The 23,159-nt window shown below is 53.2% G+C and overlaps 7 protein-coding genes across 7 annotated transcripts; 4 read left to right on the top strand and 3 right to left on the bottom strand.

Annotated features, from left to right (window-relative positions):
* Window positions 1-2,838: 2,838 nt before the first annotated feature.
* On the top strand, window positions 2,839-3,187 carry TGAM01_v204987 (heavy-metal-associated domain-containing protein; the record flags this gene model as incomplete). Its single annotated transcript, XM_018803560.1, has 2 exons — window positions 2,839-2,926; window positions 3,024-3,187. 2 exons carry the CDS (start codon window positions 2,839-2,841, stop codon window positions 3,185-3,187), a joined length of 252 nt encoding a protein of 83 aa, XP_018663257.1.
* A 3,193-nt stretch (window positions 3,188-6,380) lies between these two features.
* TGAM01_v204986 (alcohol dehydrogenase 1) lies at window positions 6,381-7,501 on the top strand (the record flags this gene model as incomplete). Its single annotated transcript, XM_018803561.1, has 2 exons — window positions 6,381-6,441; window positions 6,498-7,501. The coding sequence occupies 2 exons, from the start codon at window positions 6,381-6,383 to the stop codon at window positions 7,499-7,501; spliced, it is 1,065 nt and encodes a 354-aa protein (XP_018663258.1).
* A 580-nt stretch (window positions 7,502-8,081) lies between these two features.
* TGAM01_v204985 (actin-like protein 3) lies at window positions 8,082-9,768 on the bottom strand (the record flags this gene model as incomplete). Its single annotated transcript, XM_018803562.1, has 6 exons — window positions 8,082-8,147; window positions 8,210-9,043; window positions 9,096-9,182; window positions 9,244-9,518; window positions 9,601-9,623; window positions 9,734-9,768. 6 exons carry the CDS (start codon window positions 9,766-9,768, stop codon window positions 8,082-8,084), a joined length of 1,320 nt encoding a protein of 439 aa, XP_018663259.1.
* Window positions 9,769-13,509: 3,741 nt separating this feature from the next.
* Window positions 13,510-14,616, bottom strand: TGAM01_v204984 (transcription initiation factor TFIIH subunit 3; the record flags this gene model as incomplete). Its single annotated transcript, XM_018803564.1, has 1 exon — window positions 13,510-14,616. The coding sequence occupies one exon, from the start codon at window positions 14,614-14,616 to the stop codon at window positions 13,510-13,512; it is 1,107 nt and encodes a 368-aa protein (XP_018663261.1).
* A 979-nt stretch (window positions 14,617-15,595) lies between these two features.
* TGAM01_v204982 (hypothetical protein) lies at window positions 15,596-17,769 on the top strand (the record flags this gene model as incomplete). The annotated part of the gene is made up of 2 exons (XM_018803565.1): window positions 15,596-16,345; window positions 16,414-17,769. The coding sequence occupies 2 exons, from the start codon at window positions 15,596-15,598 to the stop codon at window positions 17,767-17,769; spliced, it is 2,106 nt and encodes a 701-aa protein (XP_018663262.1).
* Window positions 17,770-18,041: 272 nt separating this feature from the next.
* Window positions 18,042-19,736, bottom strand: TGAM01_v204983 (hypothetical protein; the record flags this gene model as incomplete). Its single annotated transcript, XM_018803566.1, has 1 exon — window positions 18,042-19,736. The coding sequence occupies one exon, from the start codon at window positions 19,734-19,736 to the stop codon at window positions 18,042-18,044; it is 1,695 nt and encodes a 564-aa protein (XP_018663263.1).
* Window positions 19,737-20,921: 1,185 nt separating this feature from the next.
* On the top strand, window positions 20,922-23,088 carry TGAM01_v204980 (gamma-glutamyltranspeptidase; the record flags this gene model as incomplete). The annotated part of the gene is made up of 7 exons (XM_018803567.1): window positions 20,922-21,122; window positions 21,231-21,555; window positions 21,641-21,742; window positions 21,801-21,849; window positions 21,906-21,961; window positions 22,019-22,559; window positions 22,620-23,088. 7 exons carry the CDS (start codon window positions 20,922-20,924, stop codon window positions 23,086-23,088), a joined length of 1,743 nt encoding a protein of 580 aa, XP_018663264.1.
* Window positions 23,089-23,159: the final 71 nt, after the last annotated feature.

Raw genomic sequence — 23,159 nt, 5'->3', positions numbered from 1 at the left:
CGTGCTTGGCCTGCAATCGTATTACCTGAAGAGGCACCATCTCGAATGGCCAGTATAGGAACTTTGGCTAAAACGGGTAATACATACGGACACCACGGGCCGCCGCCAAACGAACCTCGGCATGGCGTCCCGGGTTTGGGATCAGCGCACCTCCCCGCATTCTCGCCGGCAAGGGATGCATATACTCCGTGTACTCCGCAGGCGATGGCAGCTGGAGCTTTATATCCCGACTGTATATATACAAGAGGCGGTGACACTGCCAAAGAAGTGCGAATCGTTTTTTACATGTTTAAGGGTGTACCATCAATAACAAAAACAAAATAAGAGACAATCACAGCCATGGCTCCCAAAGAAAAGGCGCCCGTCTACATCCTCGGCGTGGGCATGACAAAGTTCATCAAGCCCCGGGGCAAAGTCGACTACACCGAGCTGGGCTACGAGGCCGGCGTCAAGGCGCTGCTGGACGCGCAAATCAACTACGACGACGTCGAGCAGGGCATCGCCTGCTACTGCTACGGCGACAGCACCGCCGGCCAGCGCGTCTTTTACCAGTTCGGCCTGACCAAGATCCCCGTCTACAACGTCAACAACAACTGCTCGACGGGCTCGACGGGCCTGGCCATGGGCCGCCAGTTCATCGCCAGCGGCATGAATGACTGCGTCATGGTGGTGGGCTTTGAGAAGATGAACCCGGGCAGCCTGCAGAGCTTCTGGAAGGACCGCGAGAGCCCGACGGGCACGTTTGTCAAGCAGATGGCCGAGACGCGGGGCATCACCAACGCGCCCGGCACGGCGCAGTTGTTTGGCAACGGCGGCAGGGAATACATGGAGAAGTACGGCGCAAAGGCCGAGGACTTTGCGGAGATTGCGCGCGTGAACCACGCACACTCGCCGAACAACCCGTACTCGCAGTTCCAGCAGGTGTACACGCTGGACGAGATCCTCCAGTCGCCCATGATCTACGAGCCGCTGACCAAGCTGCAGTGCTGCCCGACGTCGGACGGCGGCGCGGCGGCGATTCTCGTCTCGCAGGCTTTTCTGGACAAGCGGCCGCATCTGAAGTCGCAGGCCGTCCTGATTGCGGGCCAGTCGCTGGCGACGGACGGGCCGAGCCTGTTTTCGCGCAGCGACATCAACCTGCTGGGCTACGAGATGATCGAACACGCCGTCAAGGAGGCCACCACCGAGGCGGGCATCACGCCGCGCGACGTGCAGGTTGTGGAGCTGCACGACTGCTTCAGCACCAACGAGCTGATTGTGATTGACGCGCTGGGGCTCAGCGACAAGGGCAAGGCGCACGAGCTGGTGCGCAACGGCGACATCACCTACGGCGGCAAGTATGTCATCAACCCGTCCGGCGGGCTCACGTCCAAAGGCCATCCGCTGGGCGCCACGGGCATTGCGCAGTGCGCCGAGCTGGTCTGGCACCTGCGCGGCTGGGCAAACAACCGCGCCGTGCCGAACACAAGGTACACGATGGCGCACAACCTGGGGCTGGGCGGTGCCGTGGTGGTGACGATTCTGAAGCGCGCGGACGGCGAGGCTGCGGCCGTGGTGGACTCGGAGACGGTGGGTAAAGTGAACAAGCTGGGATACAACCCGGCGGTGGAGGCAAAGGGGTTCACGAAGGAGCAGGCGGATGAGGTGATGAGCAAGACGTCGAGGAATGACTGGGCGCTGCAGCAGACGCGGGATAAAGTCGAGGCGCGGTTCTGAGAAGTGAAGGTGAAGTGAAGATGCGATGATGGGCTATGAATAAGCTTGTTTTTGCGTGTATTATAGTGTGGTTTCTCTTTTATATATTGACGACAGCATAGCCTATGCATAATGACTTACTTTCTTTCTTTGCCTTTCTAATCAAACTTACAATTATCTACCTATGGTCTTGATATAAATTGCCCTTTGTGGGTTGTGGTCTAAACTACCACTTCGTAAACTAAGAGTATGGCAAAGATACCACTGGTTACCAATCATTATCAAGATGAGAAGCAGGATGAAGCTGACACAAGCGCTGCGCTCTTTGTGCCGAGTATCGCATCCCCTGTTCTCGTTCCCCGTGATTCTATTGGCGTGTAATCCCTCCGCGAATATGCATCCGGCACAAATACCGCAGCACTTGTATCAGAACGGACGAGAACGAGACTCAACACAGTGGGAAAAAAGGGGAAGCGAGGGACGAAAACAAAACAATAGCTCGTCCCCCTTTGTACGTGAGCAAGTTTTAGAAAGAATGAAGGAATGATCTTTTATCCTTATTGACAAAAAGGTGCCTCCTTATTGTCGATTCTGTCCTCTTCGAGTCGCCTCCTGCTGCGTTTCACGTCTCGGCAGCAGCCGGTCCAAAACAACTTGAAGTGAGCAAGTTTCACGCCGCGGCTGACTCCTTTCTTCTTAGCGGGGTATTGTTTGCAGCCGCACAAAAGTTGGAGGTACCCAGAACCTGCCTATGCGGGAAGATGGCGTAAAGCTCACGCTGCACATCAGCGCAAACTTGTCTCGAAACAGAAGTAGCGGGTACTTCCATCCCCCCCTTGGGACACAAACAGTTACAGCGAGGGCCGTGGCGCAATCTGCGCTGCTGTGACGAGCACCTTTCCCTTGTTCTGGTGGGGTTTTTGTTGGGCGGCTGCGATATCAGCGCAAAAGGATCAATTATTAATCTGATTTAATCCGGCTGGGTGGTCAGCCGCGCAATCCTTATAAGACAAGTGTTGGGCCTCGCAGCTTTTTCTTCCAAAACAGACAGATAAATCAATTCAAATCAATCAAGCCTTTACAACAACGAACCTCCTTCACCACCATCAAAACTTTCACGTCCACAAACTACCATCTGCAAAAATGGCCCCTCACACCTACCAGTTCGATGTCACCATGACCTGCGGCGGCTGCTCTGGCGCCATTGACCGTGTCCTCAAGAAGCTCGACGGTATGTAGCCACTTCTCCTGGCATATATATTTCCTCCCTCTGCCTTGTTGCAGCATCAATAGCGCCCACGAGTGCTGACAATGTTTTACTTTTCCAGGCGTCGATAGCTACGAGGTTTCTCTTGAGAAGCAGACCGCAATTGTCAACACCGACCTGCCCTACGAGACCGTCTTGGAGAAGATCTACAAGACCGGCAAGAAGATCAACTCTGCCACTGCCGACGGCGTCCCTCAGTCCGTCGAGGTTACTGCTTCTGCGTAAAGAAAGGGAAATGGAGACAGAGATGCAGAGGAGGAAGCGAAACAAGATGTTGCGAGGCAACTAGACACACATGACGGGATATCTCGAGCGTCTGTTCTTTAATGAAATAATGAATCTTTCAAGTTCCAATCATGAGCTTGCACGCTGCTTGTGAAGTCGATACTCTGAGGGGATCTAAATTGCTCTGTGTCAGCTTGCCTTTTCCACGGTGACTAAGTAGTAGCGGGATTGAGTACAGTACACAGGCGATCTTTCTCAACATAAATGACAAGGCGAAGAGAGTAGAGCGAGGCCAGTTGTAGATGTAAACGTGTTGGAGGACTCCAGGAGGATATCGTATAACAGTTCTAAAAAGTGATTTCAGTAGGATGACTGCGGGTACGCATGGACGCGCAGATGGATGGCACCTTTCATGAATCTGGCGCAACCACCATTACATCTCGCTGAGAAGGGCAATATGTTGAGAGATTGGATTGCAGATTTAATAGATGTTAGCCCTTGATTACTGGGAGATACATCGCAGACAAGCCAGAACCACAGATACGCCCTCCAACACCAGCATAGATGCCCTTGTGACCAGCATTACTCGATGCAGGCCAGCTGAACATTGTCCATGGAGCCCATTACGACAACAAACCTCCAAAGACATTTTTTTGCGAAGCAAACCCCTACAAGGCTAAAGACTGATGGAGCTCGCTTCGTGCTCTAAGCTCAAGGGCTCCGTTTTCCCCGCATCTACGAATCTTTCATCCGCATCGCCGGACTGACGCCTCCCACCCCATGAAACACGTCCCTTGGCGCCCTTCTATCAATAGCAGGCAACCTAATCCGAATGCACCCCAGATTAATTTGTTAGAAGTGAGATACTACTAGTAAAAAGCTGGGGTAAATATATAACCGTATAGAGATGGAGAAGATTAGTCGCATAACTTTAATCAGTAAAAGAGGCCTAGCGGGGGAGGAGGGAGAGGCTCTGGAGTGATTCCGTTCGAGCGAGCGAAAAGAGGCTTATCGAGTCCCGCATCTATCGGCGGAACGGGGTGGGCTTGCGGTCCGTCTAGAATGTCGTGGCTTGTTGTTTCTTGATGCTAGGATGTATTTGTAGGCATGGGTTGACTATTGATCGACCGAAGAGGAGGAGGAGAATCTGTTGGTTGAGGAAGAAGGATCTTTGTGGGGAGGATAACATGGGGTAACGGGGACTAGGCAGTACGGGAGCTTATATGGGGAAGACAGGCTTCATAGGATGTTGGCGATCTGGAGTAGCCTCTAGGATTCGAGTCATGCTGAATGGAAACTAAACTGCGTCCCGTGTTGTTACTTTCGAGTACAGATCCGTGTCGGGCCGTCACGATTGGCTCTTCTCTTGATCTTTTCGTCGACTATGGTGTATCTACCCCACGACTTCTCTCGCCACGACACTCTCCGGACCACTTGGTCACCAGGACAGCACATCATAAACAATCAAGCCCAAACTTGCGTCTAAGCCAAGACCCAGTAGCTGTCGCGGATCTCCTTCATCTCCGTCTCCATCTGGCCATCCATCGGATACCCCACGCCATTGCCCGCCCTCTTCCCCGGACTCGTGCAAGTGTCACGGCAACTGGATCCCTAGACTAGGCCGTTTTCCTCTCGTCTCCTCATTGATTGCTCGTCCCTTTGCCCCGTATTGAGTAGTAATAACATGACATAAATGATGAAAATTCTTTAAACGCTACAATCTATCTGGAGCTTCATCTACGCCAAGATCCCCCTCCTCTTGCTCTGTTTCACTTCGCGGGACACTGTGGCGCAAAGCCCACTTTTGCCCGTGATCACCGCTCAGCATTCAATCTCTCTGTAGCTATCGGGCACTTGGCACTTGTAGTCCAAAGTGTAAAAAGCTACTAGCTTGAACTTCCTAGACAGAAGAGCAGAGGCGGAGCTTGTAGGCCTATTTCTTGCTTTGACCGATGGATGTGGCTGGAGATGAGTAGCCCATTTGGAGCTATGAAGGATCCTGAAGGTGGACACCAAGGCTGTGCCTACATTCTTTGAATCAATTCCGTTACGCCTAGCGCTGCTTCTTGGACCCTTCCAGCTCTTTTGTGGAACTCTTTACATGCACTATTCAAGAGATTAGTACGAAGAGGTGAAGCCTCGTATAAGCCGTGTACGGAGAATGAGAGAGAGAGAGCGCGAGCGCTGTGATACACCCACGCCTTGCACAATCTAGCTGAACAGCGAGACAAAATGTAGTGACGTATCACTTCCGAACGGAGTTTCTCCTTCAACCTAATAAAAAAAGAAGCAACAGAAACGCCTTGATAACGCCGCCCAACGGCAGACCAAGACAACATTCGACAGTGCCAAAACAGCTCAGCATAGTCCGATGAGGCCGTCCCGAGAAGTGGGGGGCCCATCACCAAAGCTGCATCATCCATAACAAAAAAGGGAACCAAAATAGCTGAACAAGGGCCAACGGGGCAAAAGCGCATTCAGTCTATATGCCCACGGACTTGAGGATGTGGTTTGCTTTTCTGTGCTAACAACTACAGACTGCAGGCTGCATCATGGGGCATCCGATATCAATGGCTTGATGGCATGATGTCGGCGTGGCATGATGGGCGAAGCTGCTCCACTCCACCTTGAAGCTTTTCCCCCTCCGCCCCAGTTATCCGGGCCCCGGCGTCGCTCGACCGAAATCCCAGACTAGCACCGGATGCCGCGTGGTTTGTTACTATCTTGACAATTATACCATCTATCTACTCGCTTTCATGATCCTAACTAAGACTAAAGATTTGTCTGGCCGAATAGCCACACCACCATCGGCCTAGCGATCAAGTTGCCCCCTGTTTCCCATGTATGCTACCCAATCATGGATCGGTCCGTCCAGCCGAGAACGGGCAGAGAAGAAAGAACGAAGAGAAGAAGAGTGACATACAAGCCAAGTTTGGATGGGAGAGGGAATGAGATGATATCACTCCTCTTGGGTTGTACTGCAGCAATTATACTGAGCTGTAGCTGAGTTGAGCTAGGCCAAGGCGGGCTTCACAAAAGGTTTATATAAATCACATCTGCTCGTCTCACATCCATCCAGCTGTTCCTGTCTATATCCCCTTTCATCATCACCAGCTTCTCATTCACTCAATTGAATCGTTTCTACATTATACACATATTATAGACTCATCACAAAAGTCAACTTTCATCCACCATGGGCAGCCTCAATCTTCCAACCGAGCAATGGGCACAAGTCGTCGAAAAAGTCGGCGGACGTACGTCTTCAAACCTCCAATCTTCCCACCATCATCACTTCTAACCTCATTCCCAGCTGCCACCTACAAGCGCATCCCCGTCCAGCAGCCCGGCCCCGATGAAGTCCTCGTCAACGTCAAATACTCTGGCGTCTGCCACACCGACCTCCACGCCATGATGGGCGACTGGCCCCTCGACACAAAACCGCTGCCCTTGGTCGGCGGCCACGAAGGCGCCGGCGTCGTCGTTGCCCGTGGCAGCCTCGTCACCGACATTGAGCTCGGCGACCTCGCCGGCATCAAGTGGCTCAACGGCTCGTGCCTCAGCTGCTCCTACTGCCAGAACAGCGACGAGTCGCTTTGCAAAAAGGCCCTGCTGTCGGGCTACACCGTCGACGGCACGTTCCAAGAGTACGCCATTGCCAAGGCCGCCCACGTTGCGCGCATCCCCAAGGGCACCAACCTCGAGGCCGTTGCGCCCATCTTGTGCGCCGGCATCACCGTTTACAAGGGCATCAAGGAGTCGCTCGTGCGACCCGGTCAGACAATCGCCATTGTCGGTGCTGGTGGCGGCCTCGGCAGCATCGCCATCCAGTACGCCAAGGCCATGGGCATCCACGCCATTGCCATTGACGCCGGCGACGAGAAGCGCGACCTGTGCCTCAAGCTCGGCGCCACCACCTTCATCGACTTCACAAAGAGCAAGGACATCGTCGCCGACGTCAAGGCCGCCACGCCCGATGGCGAGGGCCCCTACGGCGCTTTGCTCGTCGCCGTGCAGGAGAAGCCCTTCCAGCAGGCCACGCAGTATCTCCGCTCAAAGGGCGTCCTGGTCTGCATCGGTCTTCCTGCGAATGCCAATCTCTCTGCTCCCGTGTTTGATACAGTCGTTCGCATGATCAACATCAAGGGCAGCTACGTCGGCAACCGAGCGGACACCACCGAGGCGTTGGATTTCTTCGCACGAGGTTTAATCAACGTTCCTTACAAATCCATTGGCCTGAGCCAGCTACAGAATGTTTATGACTTGATGCACGAGGCCAAGATTGCCGGCCGCTATGTTGTGGACACCTCCAAATAGATGTGTGCTTGAAAAGCGTTCAAAAGCTCAACAAACAAGAAAGAAACAAAGCAAGAGAAAATCAGTGGTTCAGATACAAATCTAGGAGTATAGGCTGGCGGCTTGGTGCAGGCATGGGAGAGTTTGTTGTTTGCTGGGCAAGGATTGTCTTTTCTTTTAATATCTACATGTACTTATAAGTGATGGCGGGGTGTAAAGGTAACGAGATTTACGGCAGCTGTTTGTTTGAGGTTAATGATATGAGAAATGAAAGCTATTTGACCAATCTGTTCTTTAAGAAACTGTAGGCCTATGAATATGAAATGCACTTCAACGAAAATACTCAAATGAAAATAGTCAAGGGTTATCGTCAGCTTCAAGATGCAGTGGCCGCATCGTCCAGTACTTACAGATGATGGTACCGCTAGCTCAACCCAATCGAGGCGAATGCACGCCTCATGTTGACTTTGAGCGAATCAGACATACGAGAGGCTTATAAATACGTAGTATATTGTATTTGCCTATATCCTCCTTCACTAAAGTCAAACGCATCTTCCAAGCCTCTAAGACTCCGCCTTTCCTTAACCACTTACACCACCTTTTATGAACCGCCAGGGCCACCGAGGAGAGCAAATCTTCGCACAATGCTAGGTCCGTATTCTTGGTACTAAGCGAATTGTTAGTCATGCCATGTTTCAAAACACAATCAAGCAAGGTGGTATGACGTACCTCCGCCTTGGTGTGGCAGTAGGATCGGAACTCGGGAGTCTGGCCGAGCAGACTGCCGCCGAACCAGGGTCCATGTCGCTGTCTCTTGTGAGTGATAACCTGGACATCCACTCCACCGCTACGGGCACCGCCGCTGCGCTGCTCGCTGGCCTGGATTCTGGCATCCACAAGCAGCTTAATGTCTCGCTGTAAACGTCGTCCAAAGTCCTTGTAGAGGGTGCTTCCACCGGACAGCACAATGTTCTTGTATAGGCCTCGTCGAACATCAATTGGGGACTGCTGAATGACGCCATCCACAACTGTTGGCAGCGGAGTCAGGAAATCTGATGTGTAGATTTCGGGGTTGAAGAAGATCTCGGGAGCCAGGAAACGCTCGTAGCCGACGTCGACGGTGACCTGGCGACCACCGGGCTGGGTCACGACGTGCTTGGCGAAGCGGCTGCGGTCACGGTCGTAGCGGGCAAACTCCTTGACAATATCGGGGCAGACGTAGCAGTACTCCTCCTTGATCTCCTGGGCTGTCTTCAGAGAGGAGTCGGGCTCGCCACGGTCTCGCAGAAGAGACTGTACAAAGTATGTAATGTCTCGTCCGGCAACAGGGATCGACTTGATGGAGGATCCGATAACGTATCCTTCGGCGACAGGGATGACGTGGGTGACACCATCACCAGAGTCAATAACGGTACCGGTCAAGGAGCGATCCGAGACCTTGGAAGAGGTCCACGAGGCCGCGAGAGCAAGAACAGCCTGCACCGCAATGTACATGCCGGCACAGTTGAACGACTCGAAGAAGATCTCGGCAGTGTTTTCTCGGTTTTCGGGGGGGTTCAGAGGCTGTGCCAGATGTTAGCAACTTCCAACCATCAGAGGCATCAAGGAAACCCACAGGCTCGGTAAGAAGGAAGTAGTGGTCTTCGGGCTCGACTCGCAGGTACTTGAAGATGGAGTTTGACCAAAATCGCTCCATGTGGTCCTAATTGCCGGTTAGCGAGACTACATCTCTCCCCCAAACACCACATATGCTCATCTCGTACCCAGTTCTCAATCTGACCATGGCGGATGGGGTAGTGGAGGCCGTATCCAGGACCAGCCGCGGCGTTAATGGCCTCGTCACCGATGTAAAAGTCCAAGTCCTCGGTTCCGCGCTTCGAGTTCAGGTGGCCGCTGGGGCCAGCTCCTCCGGTGAGGAACGAAGGCTTATTGGCAACGCCCGGGCGGCCCGATCCTGATCCTCCGGCACCTCCACTGGCAGCCTTGGTCGCGATGGCGGTAGGGAAGACGAATGAAGGGGAATCGTTGCCGGCAAAACCTAGCAGAGCGAGCTCAAGTCAGTCGACCGCAGATCCGTAGACGGCAAGCACAGTTGGCGGGGAACACGGGCGAGATAGTACCTAGCTTGGAGAAACCCGTGCCGCTGGACGAGTGTCGAGTTAGCACCTTGCGTCGAGCTGTTGATCTGGAGCCATCCAGGAGAGAGGAGAGAGGGGCGGCATGTCTGCGTCCGCGGCGGGAATCGAGACTTACTTGTCCATGACAACGGCGGGAGTTTGGTTCGCCATGATTGCAAAAGGTGGGCAGCACAGGCACAAGCTCCCAAAGTCGTGACGGTGAAGCTTCGAGATTGCTGGAGGCGGAGGAGCGCAGCAATGGCCCGTTGACAGCTGGACTCGAGTCTAGGGACAGGTGGGGAGATGCGGATGTCGAGACGGAGTACGTAACGTGCCTGGAGTTGGCTAGGCTCCGGCTACAGAGGCAGGACCGCTAAAGATAGAGGGGGCGGAGGGCCTGTGAGGCGCCAGCTCCAGTCCAGTTGCTCTGACGAATCTCACCGTGCTGGCCCCGCCAAGTCGCCTGGCTAGCTGTTTACTGGGAGTTATGTGGCTAAGGGGGCGCTGCTGTGGGGAGCTGCGAGCTGCTCATGCTTTGCCCATTGATGTCTTTTGCCCATGTCTTTTGCCCCGACGTCATGCGGCCGCGAATAGCTTCACAGATTCATAGTAGATGTGCATACATGTAGGTAGGTCAGTGTATTTGCCTCGGCACCCAAACAGCGATGCATGCTAAAATTACGAAAGATCTATTTCTGGCATATTCACCCATCGCTTCTTTTGGAAAGCATTCATTGTTCATTTCTGGTTGATGAATGAATGAATTGGGCCTTCTATAAACGGCAGCATAAGAACAAAAGACCTTCCGCAAAAAGAGAAATGCAGCTCTATCAACAGCAAATCAAAGCCAAATACATAAAACAAGCATCCAAAAACGGCTTACAACACCGTCAACCAGCCCATTATTACCAAGGAAAGCGTTGCCTACCAGGAATTATGCCCACTGCTGCATCGTTTTAATGGCCCGATTCCTAAACTCAATCTTGACCCGCCTCTTGACTTCGCCTGCCATATCTGCTGCTCTTCTTATACTGTAGGCACGTACAGCAGCTCCAGCCTTTGAAAATTCGATAATCACTGCATCGGCCTTCTCTACCCACCGCTTGCGTGCTGCTGCCAATTCCTCGCCTGTCTGCAGTGAAAGGCGGCTGCGCATTGCCGGCTGGCAGAACAAAAGGCGGTGGCATTGACTCTTACCATTCTTGAAAGAAGCGAAAAAATCAAAGCCTCCTGAACTTATTCTTTTTCTTACTCTTCTCTTCTCTTTGTCCCTCTTATGGGATCAATCCATTCGCCCTACCGCCTCCTTGTCCCCGCCACTTGTCGCATATATGTATCTGTATTTCGCCTCTACCATCATCGAAAGCTGTCCGACATCGCCATTATATATATTCAGTACATATTATTTTGCAACCAAGACTTGAGCGAAGCATGAGCCGTGGCTATGACCATGAAGGACATTTCCCCGTAATGGACGACAATACTTGTGGTACCGATGGCGCACTCGACCGGGTTCTTGGCTTTGGTCAGAAGCAGCTCAAATGCGTTCCGGCCATCTTCATCCATGCCGGAGCTGGCTTCCATAGCCACCAAAACGAACATGTCCACCTTCAAGCCTGCGTTGCGTGAGGCTTCCCCTTGTGCCAGTTCCTACTTTGCTACTATGCGATGCATGTTCTAACTAGTCGTTTACAGGGCCTGCGAGATGGGCATGAAATTCCTCAAAGCCGGTGCCACTGCTACCGAGGCAGTTGAAGCTGCCCTGGTGATCCTCGAGAACAAAGAGATTACCAACGCCGGCTATGGCTCCAATCTATCAATCGACGGTACTGTCGAATGTGATGCGACAATTGTTGATCATTTGGGCCGTAGCGGTGCATGTGGCGCCGTTCCAAGTCAGTCGGCCCTCTTGTCCTTATCCTCCCGAGTATCATCTGCCCTACTAACCAGACTACCGTTGCTGCTAGACGTTCGAAATCCCATATCACTGGCAAAGCTCATCTTGGACACAAGTAACGAACCCCTAAGCCTCCGCCGTGTCCCCCCAAATGCCCTCGTAGGCGAAGGAGCGAGAAGTTTTGCCGAAGAGCACGGAATGGCAACTTATGGCAACGAGTATCTCGTTTCCAGGAATTCCAGGGATCGTTTCCTGAAATGGCAAGAAGACTTGAAGAGAGCCGAGATTGGTCCCAAAGACAACCAGGCCAGCTCAGCCTCTAACAAGATCAATATGGGCGGTGCTCCACACCTGTATGATGCAGTAGCAGTGACGGATCCTCGTAAAGTATTTCCTAGGGATCACACCGCGGCAATCCTGGCGGGGACATGGAATGAAGGTCAGCTTGATTCGCCCTATGTCGGCACACCCAACCTAGAGTTGAATGCTATTGTTGAGCCTCCAGTATACCCGGCAACATATGCGCGTGCTCTAGCCTCCACTCCGACAAATGTCGCTCGATCTTCCTCGCGACAACCACCAGGAGTTTCGATTCATACGATGCCCATGACCCCACCCAGCAACGGGAGCCGAAATTCTTCATCTAGTCGCCTGAAACGCCAATTCAAAAACACCAGTCAAGCCAGTCGTGGAAACGGCATGAGCGCAGACGCTGCTCCAGACGATACCGAGCTGGTGGAGAGCTCAACAGTGTCGTATTTTGATGGAGCGAGACTTGCTGGTGAAAAGTCCGGTGAGCTCCAAGAGAGTGTAGAGCTTGGCAAGGATCAAGGCCAAGGGAGGGATGCCTCCGTAATGAGCATTCGCGGTCTTAAGCGTCCGCTTGACACTTCAAAAGAAAACGAGGATTCAGGTTCACAAACCGCAAAGCGCCAGTTCCAACTTGATAGTGCCAATGAGGATTGGGTCACAGACACTATTGGTGCTATTGCAATTGATGATAGCGGCCACATCGCAGCAGGATCTTCGTCTGGTGGGATCGGAATGAAACATCGAGGCCGCCTAGGGCCGGCCGCTTTAGTTGGCATTGGAACAGCCGTTGTACCCTGTGCCGAGGATGACGGCGACAAGGTCACTGTTGCAGCCGTGACAAGTGGCACAGGAGAACACATGGCCACCACGATGGCGTCACAGAGATGTGCTGAGCGTCTCTATCATGGGACACGCCGTGGCCCTGCTGGTATCGATGTTCAAGATGATGACGAGGACGCTATTATGGAATCGTTTATAGCTAAGGACTTTATGGACCACCCAGGGGTGAAAAACTGCCATTCCGCAGGCGCCATCGGTATCATGGCCGTGAAAAAGACCAATAGAGGCTACTATCTCTACTTTGCCCACAACACGGACTCCTTTGCTCTCGCATCGATGGGTGGCTTGGAAAAGGAGCCACGATGCGTCATGTCACGACTCCCTGATGGTGCTAAGATTGCCAAGGGTGGCCGCAAAGTCCAGCTGGATTAATACATCAGCAAAAGAAGGAATAAAAGTAGGATTTTCTTCTTGCCTTTTCAAGGACTAGACCAAGGTAGAGGGGCATAGGAGCAATTTTGCACTTTACGCGTGGGAGGGGATACTGGCGTCGTATTCTTTGATTTGGATTTTCTTTATTTCTTCTCCTTCATGTTAGCCGCTGCAGCTTCTACCTCGTTACTCTTTTTGTATGATATTCATATAGTATTACCCCTGTATTCCTATAGATATCCCGCTTTCCAGAAATCCTTTATCTTACACCCAAAAACGGATCATGCATACCATTTGAGTGGATATCCGCTTCTACACTGCCTTGGGTATCGGTACATAAATTAATTAGAATGTTTACTCTCCCTCTTAGATTCCTGTACTTCCAGGCAAGACATCGAAAAAGCCTTTTCAATAAGCCCGTGTGAAATACTTATCATGACCTCTCCTATGTGGCTCTATTATCCCCAATACAAAAAAAAACGGTAATTAAATCAAGGCTTTGGCGTCCCTGTAGCACTTCCTGTCTCCTCACGCCCGCTACCGTTGGCAATCTTCTTCTTCTTCTTCTTCTTTCGAGGTAGAACAGCGGGTTTAGCACCGTAGTTACCAAGTGCCAACACAGTTCCGCACGTGAGACATTCAGCGTTTTCTGGAGGTTCGCAGAATATACTTAGACAGACTGAGCAGACAAATCCGGTATCGATGACCTTGCCGTGGCAAAAGCAGGCCGTCCGAAAGTCGACGGTGTCATGCGCAGGCGTAATAATGGACTCGCGAGCTTCTGTATCGGGGATGAGGCCAAACATAAGGTAGGTCAGCAGGCCTTGAGGGTTGGACGCCTTGAGGAAGATGCCGTTGGTGTTGAAGCATGCTTGTTGGAGAAAGGTTGAATCGCCGGCTAGAGCAATGGTGTCAATGGCGACTTGGTTGTGAGCGGCCGCAAAGACGGCATTCATGGTGGGGATATATTGAGACGGTTCGGAGTCTGAGACGGAGATGACGACGATTCGGCCTTTGACGGGAGGAGGAGCGGTGGAATTGACGGGCGCGGCGTTGGAGAGTGTGGTATCTGACGAGCTGAGAGCCTGGGAGGCCTTGTTGATGCGGCAGAGGGCGAGGGTCAGGGCTCCGGAGAGCTGTGTTGTGTATTGGTCGAGGTCTTGCACGGTAGTCTCGGCCATGAGACTCTGGATGGACGAGAAGACGGAGGACTCAATCTGCGCGAACTGCGGGTACTTGTTGGCCGATGCCGAAGAAGAAGAATTGTTTGTTTCAGCCGACACATCCTGCATCTGAACATCCCCCGAGTGGTCCCTTGCTGCCGCCGGTGGCTTCTGAGCAGCAGCAGCAGCAGCAGTGGGATACAGCCATACGGCGCGGTTCACGTGTGCGGCGATGACGGCGACCTGGTTGGTATTGCTGAAGGCGAGGTGGGCGTTGACGAAGACGAGGATGTTGGAGAGTGCCTGGGAGAGGGAGAGGCGGGATTCGAGGGCGGCCCAGGCGCGTGGGTTGGTGTCGATGACGATGGAGAGGAGGGAGGGGGGGCTGTCGACGGAGGTGACCTCGTAGTGCTCCGAGACGTCGACGGCATCCATGGCGGGCGGTGGTTGGCTGTGGTTGGTTTTTGAGGTTGGTGGATGGAGTGGACGTAGGCTGGCGGAGACAGCTACGAGGTCAGAGGAGCTGCTTCGACGTGGTGCTTGCGATACTGGGTTTCCACGATTTGGTGTTGCCAAGTAAGAGATGGATGCGTCCCAATCAAACAGCTAGATTTCAAATAGCCTGAACTAATAAATTGTCAAGACATTTCCAAAACCGTGTGGCTTCATCTAACAGCTGGGATTCTGTAGATTAGCCACTGTCAGGCGTGACAAGCTCCGTTGTTTGCTCTGCTGCGAGGCTGACTTGAGATCGCGAGATGAAAAGAGGCTTGGAGGAGCAAACGCCAAAGCACGTGACTGCCATCTATCAATCTTAACAACCTTCTACCAGCTGAATTCCTCTGCCTACTAGTCTAGAACCTACGCAGTAATAAGCTTGCTAAGCAAATAATGCCTCGACCCAGCATGACGGGATCCTATCCAAAGTCAATTGCCTGACGGCGCCAGCAAAGGCGCAGACTATCAGCGCCTCCAGCAGCCTAGCACTCCGGCGCTCCAGCGATGATGCCCAGAATGAACGTGGCAGCGTGGTGGCTCTGGCGATATCACTGGCTGCTGTCCGGATGGCGGTAGTCCAACGCTAAGATACGCTGGTGACGCAGTGGGGGGTGGGGTTCGAAGCTTCTACTGCTATCAGGGTGGGACAGCCTCCTGGTGGGATCTGCAGAGCTTCTTTGTTTCATCTGGACTTGGGGAAGCTGCTGTGACGTCGCCACAACTTCAACGAGCCAAGGACATTCTTGTGTACCGCCAGCCTGCAAGAAGCTGTAGTAGAGTAGCAGCTATTATTTTATCTCTCTCACGACTCGCCATTACTCGCCATTACTCTTGAAAACGTTGCTTGTGACGTTGCAAATGCAGCCTTGAGCCTGAGCCTGAGTCTGTTCCAACCACAACCCGAAGCAAGCTCAAGATGGCAGCCGTAGCTGAGACTCTTCGGAAATCTGGTCCGGCTGCCTCGCTCGAGGACCAGACGCTTCTCATCTTCGCTCGGTTGATGGAAGGCGGCCAAGAAGATGAAGAGACGTGCAAAGACTTGAATGAGCTGACCAAGTTGCTCAACGACGACGCTGATGCGCAGGAGAAGAACAAGGAGCACAACTCCATCACCGCTCTCATTGACGGTGACTGTGTAGATACGATTCTGTGCTATCTCGACATGCGGCAGCCCGACGTTGTCCGGGGCCATGCCACTCTCGTCACCTCAGCATACTTGAGGGCCGCGGGTGAGAATGGCAAGGAGAAGCTGTCTACATTCTTCTTTGATCGAGTCAAGAGAGGCACGTACGATGACTATATTGTCGCCTTTTGCGTCGCGGCGGCCATCTTCCCCATTGTTTCGGATCTCTCCGCCGAGCTCTTCCTGAACGAAGGGTTTCTTGTTTCACTAGGTCCGCTAATGAGGAGAAAGTGGAAGAGCCGAAAAGTCGAAACGGCGTGTTTGGAAATGCTAAACGCTTCTTGTATGAACGCGGCGTGCCGAGAGGCCATACAAAAGTACTGCGTGGAGTGGCTCGAGGAGGTGGTTGACCAGGATCTAGACGGGGAGGTTCGCAGTATGAATGCGGACCCCAATGTGCACAGCGAAGGTGGCTCCATCAACATGAGAAGACATTCCGAGCAAGTCCAACACTTGGCCGCTGTCATCTTGGCCAAACTAAGAGTAAGGAGACATGCCTACTTGAAGAGCTACACGTACGTCTGATTATGGCTGACTGACTCAGAATAAAGGTAGTGCCGTCGAACCCAGCAACGAATGACCCAAACCAATCTAGAGTCGAGGCGGCGGTCACTAGCATTGAAGATTTATCCGGCATGTTCACCAAGATGATTCTGCGCGACGAAGATCACGGAAGACAGCATTCTATAGAGGGCCTGGCTTATTCATCACTGCAGCCAAAGATTAAGGAAACAATCATCAACAATCCCGAACTACTCAAGAAGCTTGTGACAATGCTGAAGGATGCACCCCCTCGTTCACCATCGACATATGGCCTCCTTAGCATTTTTCTCAACTTGACTCGCTATCGACCTACTCTCTCTGAAGAGGACAAGAAGATGTCTCAGCTCAAGGCGTACGCAGATGCAGCTGGCAAACTAGCTGCCCCAGATACTCTGGACGACGATGATCATGTTGCCAATAGGTGCAAGGTGGTCTTTGAAACTGGCCTCACGCCTATTCTTGTTGCCCACAGCAAGCACGCATCGCCGGCATCCATGGCTATCACTATATCCATCATTCACTCGTTCGCCAGGACCAAGGCGTTTCGTGGTTCATTAGCTCAGCAGGGTGCTATTAATCTCTTGTTAGCTGCATGGACGAGTTTGCCCGAAAGAGAAGAGACAGGTCGCCGGATGGCCGCCCACGCCCTCGCACAGATCCTCATCAGCATAAACCCTAATCTCGTCTTTGGAGGAAATCGATCGGTCCCGGCCAGTACCGCTATTCGACCCCTGGCCTCAATTCTTCCGCCAGATCCTGCAGCCGAGAGACGAGACTTGCTCCCCACGTTCGAAGGACTCATGGCTCTGACCAACTTGGCTTCAATGGAGGATGAAGAAATTCCACGCGCCATCATAAGCAATGCCTGGACTCAGATTGAAGAGCAGATGCTCTCTTCCAACAACCTCGTCTCCAAAGCCGCTGTCGAATTAGTCTGCAATCTAATGCAAGCTCCTGAGGGTATAGCCTTGTACGCAGATGGCAACCCTCAAGCCAAGAATCGAATTCACATAATGCTGGCCCTGGCTGACGCCGAAGATGAAGGTACCCGCAGCGCAGCGGGCGGAGCCTTGGCTTCTCTGACAGGCTACGAGAGCGTTGCGAAGCTGGTACTGCAGCGGGAAAAGGGCATCAAGGTGATCCTGGGCATGTGTACGGACGCGGACGAGGGTCTGAGGCATCGAGGTGTGGTTACACTTTACAATATGGTTGCGGGAGATGCCGAGGTCTGCAAACAAGCGCGAGAAAAGGTCACCAAGGAGGGCGGCGTGGAGGCTCTGAAGGACTCTCTGAAGCTTACTAGGAGGCCAGAGGTTCTGGAGATTACTGTGCAAACGCTAAAGGCACTTTTGGGACAGGAGTAGGAGGACGAGCGAGGACACATCTTGTCTCATAGGTTTTCTCCTTTGTTGATTGGAATCATCTAAACGTTTGCTTTGCAGTGACCCTGCTGCAGAGTAAAAGCGTTGGCATCAAAAAATATGGCGGGTCCCTTTTTATATGTGTCTCTTAAGGCATTTGCATTCATGTGTATTCACGTATTCAATGAGAGAAATTGCATCACAGGGGTAGCCTTGGAATTTCCAAAGGTGAATTATAATGTCATTAAGTCTATAAAATGCTTGTTCCTTCTATTTCAGCTATCCACCCTGTTCAGAACAGCAACTCCCTCAACATGCCCTGTCTGAGGAAAGAAATCAAACCCTCTCAGGCTCTCAATCTCATATCTCTTACCCTCTCCCTCGCCCCTCACCAAGACCCCCACGTCGCGAGCCTGCGTATGCACATTGCAGCTGACGTAGACAACCCTCTTGGGTCCAAAGTGCCTCAGCTGGGCCAAGAAATCGGCATCGCAGCCTTTACGCGGGGGATCCAAGATGACAGTCGTCTCGTCGGCGTCGTAGGAGACGTTCTTGAAGAGCTCGCCGGCATCGGCGGCGATGAACTTGCAGCGGTCCTCGCCAAGGCCATTGAGTTGGGCGTTGTTGCGCGCGGAGGCGATGGAGTCGGCGGCAATGTCGATGCCCGTGGAGTGCTGGAAGACGGAGGCCAGGGTGATTGTGAAGAGGCCCGAGCCGGAGTAGGCGTCGATGAGGTACTTGATAGATGACGGGGAAGAAGGCGGAAGGACGTGCTCCTTGATGTAGTCTGTGAAGACGGGCAGGATGGAGTTGTTGTTCTGGAAAAAGGAGCCGGCGGGGTTGGTGAAGTGGTGGTTGCGGATGTATTCGTGGGTGGTGGCCTTGGAGTCGGTCTCGCAGGTTTTGATGTCGATGCCGAACTCGCTGTCGTTGCGGACGGTGTAGGGGGCGAGGTCTTCCTGCTTGGGAGGTGCAGCAGCAGCGTCGCCTGAGGCATCGGTGGGATAGCGCTGAGTGTTTTCACGGAGCAGAATGGTTGCGCCTCGCTGGTAGTCTCCAAACTCCTTTTGCATCCTCTCCCGCTCGCGCTTCATGCCCTGCCTGACGACGTCGGTGCCAATGGGGCAGTCTTCAATGTCCATGACTTTGCGCTGGCCCTTGCGCATGAAGCCGATATCCGGGCAGCTCTCAAACTTGGGCTTGGGCCCGCCCTTGTTCCTCCTGCTGTGGAAGCCCGGTGGGCCATCAAAGTGCGGCGTCAGCTTCGTGCGGTAGCCGTACTGCAGGGGGCTGCCGATGGTGTCGAGGATGGCGGGGACCAGCTCGGCGGGCAGGTTGGCGAAGTTGCGGAAGGCCTTGTCGACGATGCGTCTCTTGCGGCGCAGCTGCTCGGCGTAGTCAAGCATCTGGAACTGGCAGCCGCCGCAGGAGGCAAAGTACTTGCACTGGATGCGGGCGTCGTCGCGCAGCGGGGAGGGCTTGACGATGGAGATGAAGTCGGCGACGGTCTGGTTCTCGCGGCGCAGGTGGCGGAAGACTTTGACGCGGGCGACGTCGCCGGGGACGGTGAAGGGCACGACGTAGACCTGGTTGGAGCCGGGCTTCATGGCCAGGCCATCGCCGGTGGACGAGAGCTCGAGGACTTCGACTTCGGTCTCGGTTCCCTCAGCGGGCAGGTCTTGTTGCGCCTCGGCAGTCTCAGCACCCTCTGCTGGTGTGACGGTCTCGGATCTGCGAGATTCTAGGAGCGCCTCGATGTCGTATCGCAGGACTTCCTCTGAGGACCCTTCCGTGATGTTCTTCTCTCGCTTGGTCTTCTTCTGCTTCCAGCTGCGATTGCTGCCACTGGGGTTGGGCCGCTTAGGTCTGTTGCCATTAGCGCCATTGGGGCCATTGGTGCTTGTCTGGGGAGCTGCAGCGGGAGCAGCCACGGGGGCTGAAGCAGCCGGAGAGGTTTGAGCGGTCGCCATGTGTACCAATGGGCGTAGAAGATGGAAGGGTTGAGATCTGAGTCGATGAGGCTGGAGCAATGAAGTGGTGATGCTGAGATACGACGAGGGCCGTATCAGAGCTCTCATAGACGAAGCAGCGATTCGTAGCAAGTTGAAGAAAATAAATATTGCAAAAGATGCTCCAATGGCCTGGGGCTATGATTTGTCGTCGCTGAATACCTCACACTCTCATCTATATTGAGTCCTCATAGGTAGTTTGCGTCTACTATGGAATAAGAAAAAATGTCTTATCTTATCGAGAGGCTGCACATGCAATGTATGTTACCTATTGGTCGGCCCTGATTGGCTGCACTGCAGGACATACGCCATGGCCGCGATTGGCTCCAGCAGCTCTTAGCGGCCGGGGCGGACTCTCCGATTTCCATTTTTGTTTTGTCACTCAAACGGGGCGCCTTTGCCGGTCCTGGCACTAAGACACAACCTGCTGCCCGTCACGAGGGCTGGTTGGCAGGCAAAACAGAGCCTGGCCGCTGGGACTTGGATCCAGCTGACTGGCCACGATGCGGAGCTGGCCGAGGGGCATCCACATGGCCTTTTTGTGGAGTTTTGTCTTGTATTCGTGCTTCGGGGTCTGGCTGAGGTGATGCTGCAGCGGGCATCAAATTGCGGTTTTGGATACCCGTCTGTTGGATTTGGCATGCCAGGCCATGTGCTACTACTTATATCAATCTCCCCGGAAGATGCATCAGCAGGGGGCCTGAGATCTTATCTTGTTACACATGATACTTGTACATCTTGACTCCCTGCCCCTCGCTCTTCCTCTTATCTGCTCCCTTCCTGGCTGCAGTCGCGGATCTAATTCGGATGAGCTGAATAGGTGCCCCGAGGCTAGGCCCCAGATCTGTCACCAGAGATAACGCACGCCCTGCCGGCTGATTACAAGCAGAGGCGGTTTTGTCCCGTGTCTCCTGAATATCATTTGGTAACAATTTCTCGGGGGGTCCATTAATAATTGGGAGAGCCCGCCGACGTCCCGAAGCCGAAGCCGACCGTCCATGGGGAGTTTTCTAGATCAACATGAGTGAGTCCTCTCAGCCTTTGGCTTTCCACTAGAACATCGTTCTGTGATACACAAATCACATATCTTGTCCCTTATACCTTGACATAACTTGGTGTTTCTCTTATCTCTCACAGCCCGTTGACATGTGGATAGAGTCAACGTTCATTCGCGGTCCTCGCTTTCTGGGGTCGCTGCTCCTGGCCCTCACTCTCCCGCAAGCCATCACCGTCGATGCGGCTGCCATACAAGAAGTCTTCCAGAAAACCACGCCGGGCCATATCGGTGGCGTCGCCAGTGAGAGCAGAGAATGCAGCGCCATAGGGAGGGACTTGCTGGCGCGAGGGGTACGTCCGTGTGCTAAAGCTGCTAAGATCTCACCCGAAGCACCAGCATCGTCATTATCCACTTGGATCTACGATTTCCTGAACTTATACTGACTTGCCTTGTATTAGGGCAATGCTGTTGATGCCTTGGTTGGGACGACGTTTTGCGTCGGCGTCATTGGCATGTACCACTCGGGCATTGGCGGCGGAGGCTTTGCCGTGCTGCGGGATGCCAACGGCGAGTACGAGGCCATCGACTTCAGAGAGGCTGCGCCGGCCGCGGCCTTTGAGGACATGTACAAGAACAACGTCAGCGCAAGCGTTCGTGGTGGACTCGCGGTGGGCGTTCCCAGCGAAGTCAAGGGCCTGGAGTACATACACTCCAAGTATGGCGTCCTGCCATGGAAGACGGTCATGCAAGGAGCTATTCACGTAGCCCGCAACGGGTTCCGAGGTAAGTCCGCTTTGAGTTTGTACTGCGATTTTATATGAGTTGAAAATCTTATTGGGAGTTTTCGTATATCTGACTAGCAGCGCAGTTTCAAAGGACCTTATTCGGTATATGGGCAGTACTTTCAAAGCCGATGGAGAGACTTTTCTGACCAGGGATCCCAACTGGGCTGCAGACTTTGCCCCTGATGGTTTGTCTAGAGGTGCTTTTTGTACGCATAAGTCAGATATGCTAACCAGCTGTACCAGGTGACTTGGTCAAAGAAGGTTCTTGGATGACGCGGAAACGCTATGCGAAGTAAGCACCATCATCAACTCTCGAGCGCCAGAATGATATGCTGATGATTTATGTAGTACGCTTGAAAAAATTTCCGAGCACGGCTCAGACGTCTTTTATTCTGGAGAAATGGGTATGTTGGTTGGCTATCAACATTGCAGCCTGCAGATTGCTAACGTATCATGCCCAGCCAAAACCATAGTCGACTACATTCAAAGCACCGGTGGAACAATGACTCTGGAGGATATGGCAAATTACAAAGTCATTTCTCGTCCCGTTCACAACGTCACATATCGAGGCCTCGTGCTCCACGGCATTGGAGCTCCCGCCGGCGGAACCGTCAGTCTCCAAATCCTCAAGATTATGGAGCGTTACAACGCGCAAGACTGGTCCGATCAAGACTTATCCCGCCATCGCCTCGCTGAAGCCATGCGTTTTGCTTACGCTGCTCGAATTAGTCTTGGGGACCCAGAATATGTCGACGACGACGTGGAGGGCTTCGAAAGGGAGATGCTCGACCAAAAGAACATTGATGCCATTCATGAGAGAATCTGGGACAATCAGACACATCCGGCCAAGTACTACAACCCGAAGAAGTTCTATGTACCCGATAGCCACGGTACTTCGCACATTGCAGCCGCCGACAAGTCTGGCATGGCCGTATCCCTGACGACAACCGTTAACCTGCTGTTCGGAGCCGAGATTGTTGAGCCTGAAACCGGCATCATTCTGTAGGCAAACGATTCTTATAGTCTCTTCTTCTACCTCGCAACTAACCCAAATTGTCACAGGAACAACGAAATGAACGACTTCTCCATCCCCGGCGTCAGCAACGAATTCGGCTTTGCCCCCTCCGTCGCAAACTACATCCGCCCCAACAAACGCCCTCTCTCCTCCATCACCCCCATCATCGCCTCTTTCCCCAACGGCACGCTCTACGCTGTCATCGGCGCCGCTGGCGGCTCCCGCATCATTTCCGCCACCGCCCAAGTCCTGTGGCACGTTCTCGACGAGCACGATGAAACTCTAGCGGGAGCTCTGGAACGACCTCGTCTACACGACCAGCTCATGCCGAACAAGGTTCTTCTCGAAGAAATGTTTGACGACGAAGTAGCTGCGGGATTGGAGGAGAGAGGCCACAATATAAGCTGGGTGCGGCCAACGCTGAGCTCTGTACAGGCTGTGAGGAGGCTTACGGATGGTTTGTTCGAGGCGGCGAGTGAGCCTAGGCAGAAGAATAGCGCGGGGTATACCCTGTAGTTAGAGCAAGAGAGATCTTATAGATGAAAGGTTATGATGGATATTTTATGAATTAGAGCTAGACATAGCAG

The sequence above is a fragment of the Trichoderma gamsii genome, assembly GCF_001481775.2.
Source record: "Trichoderma gamsii strain T6085 chromosome Unknown Scaffold_15.2, whole genome shotgun sequence".
Taxonomy (NCBI): Eukaryota; Fungi; Ascomycota; class Sordariomycetes; order Hypocreales; family Hypocreaceae; genus Trichoderma; species Trichoderma gamsii.
The sequence above is the reverse complement of the archived record's forward strand: the minus strand, read 5'-3'. Positions and strand labels throughout refer to the sequence as shown.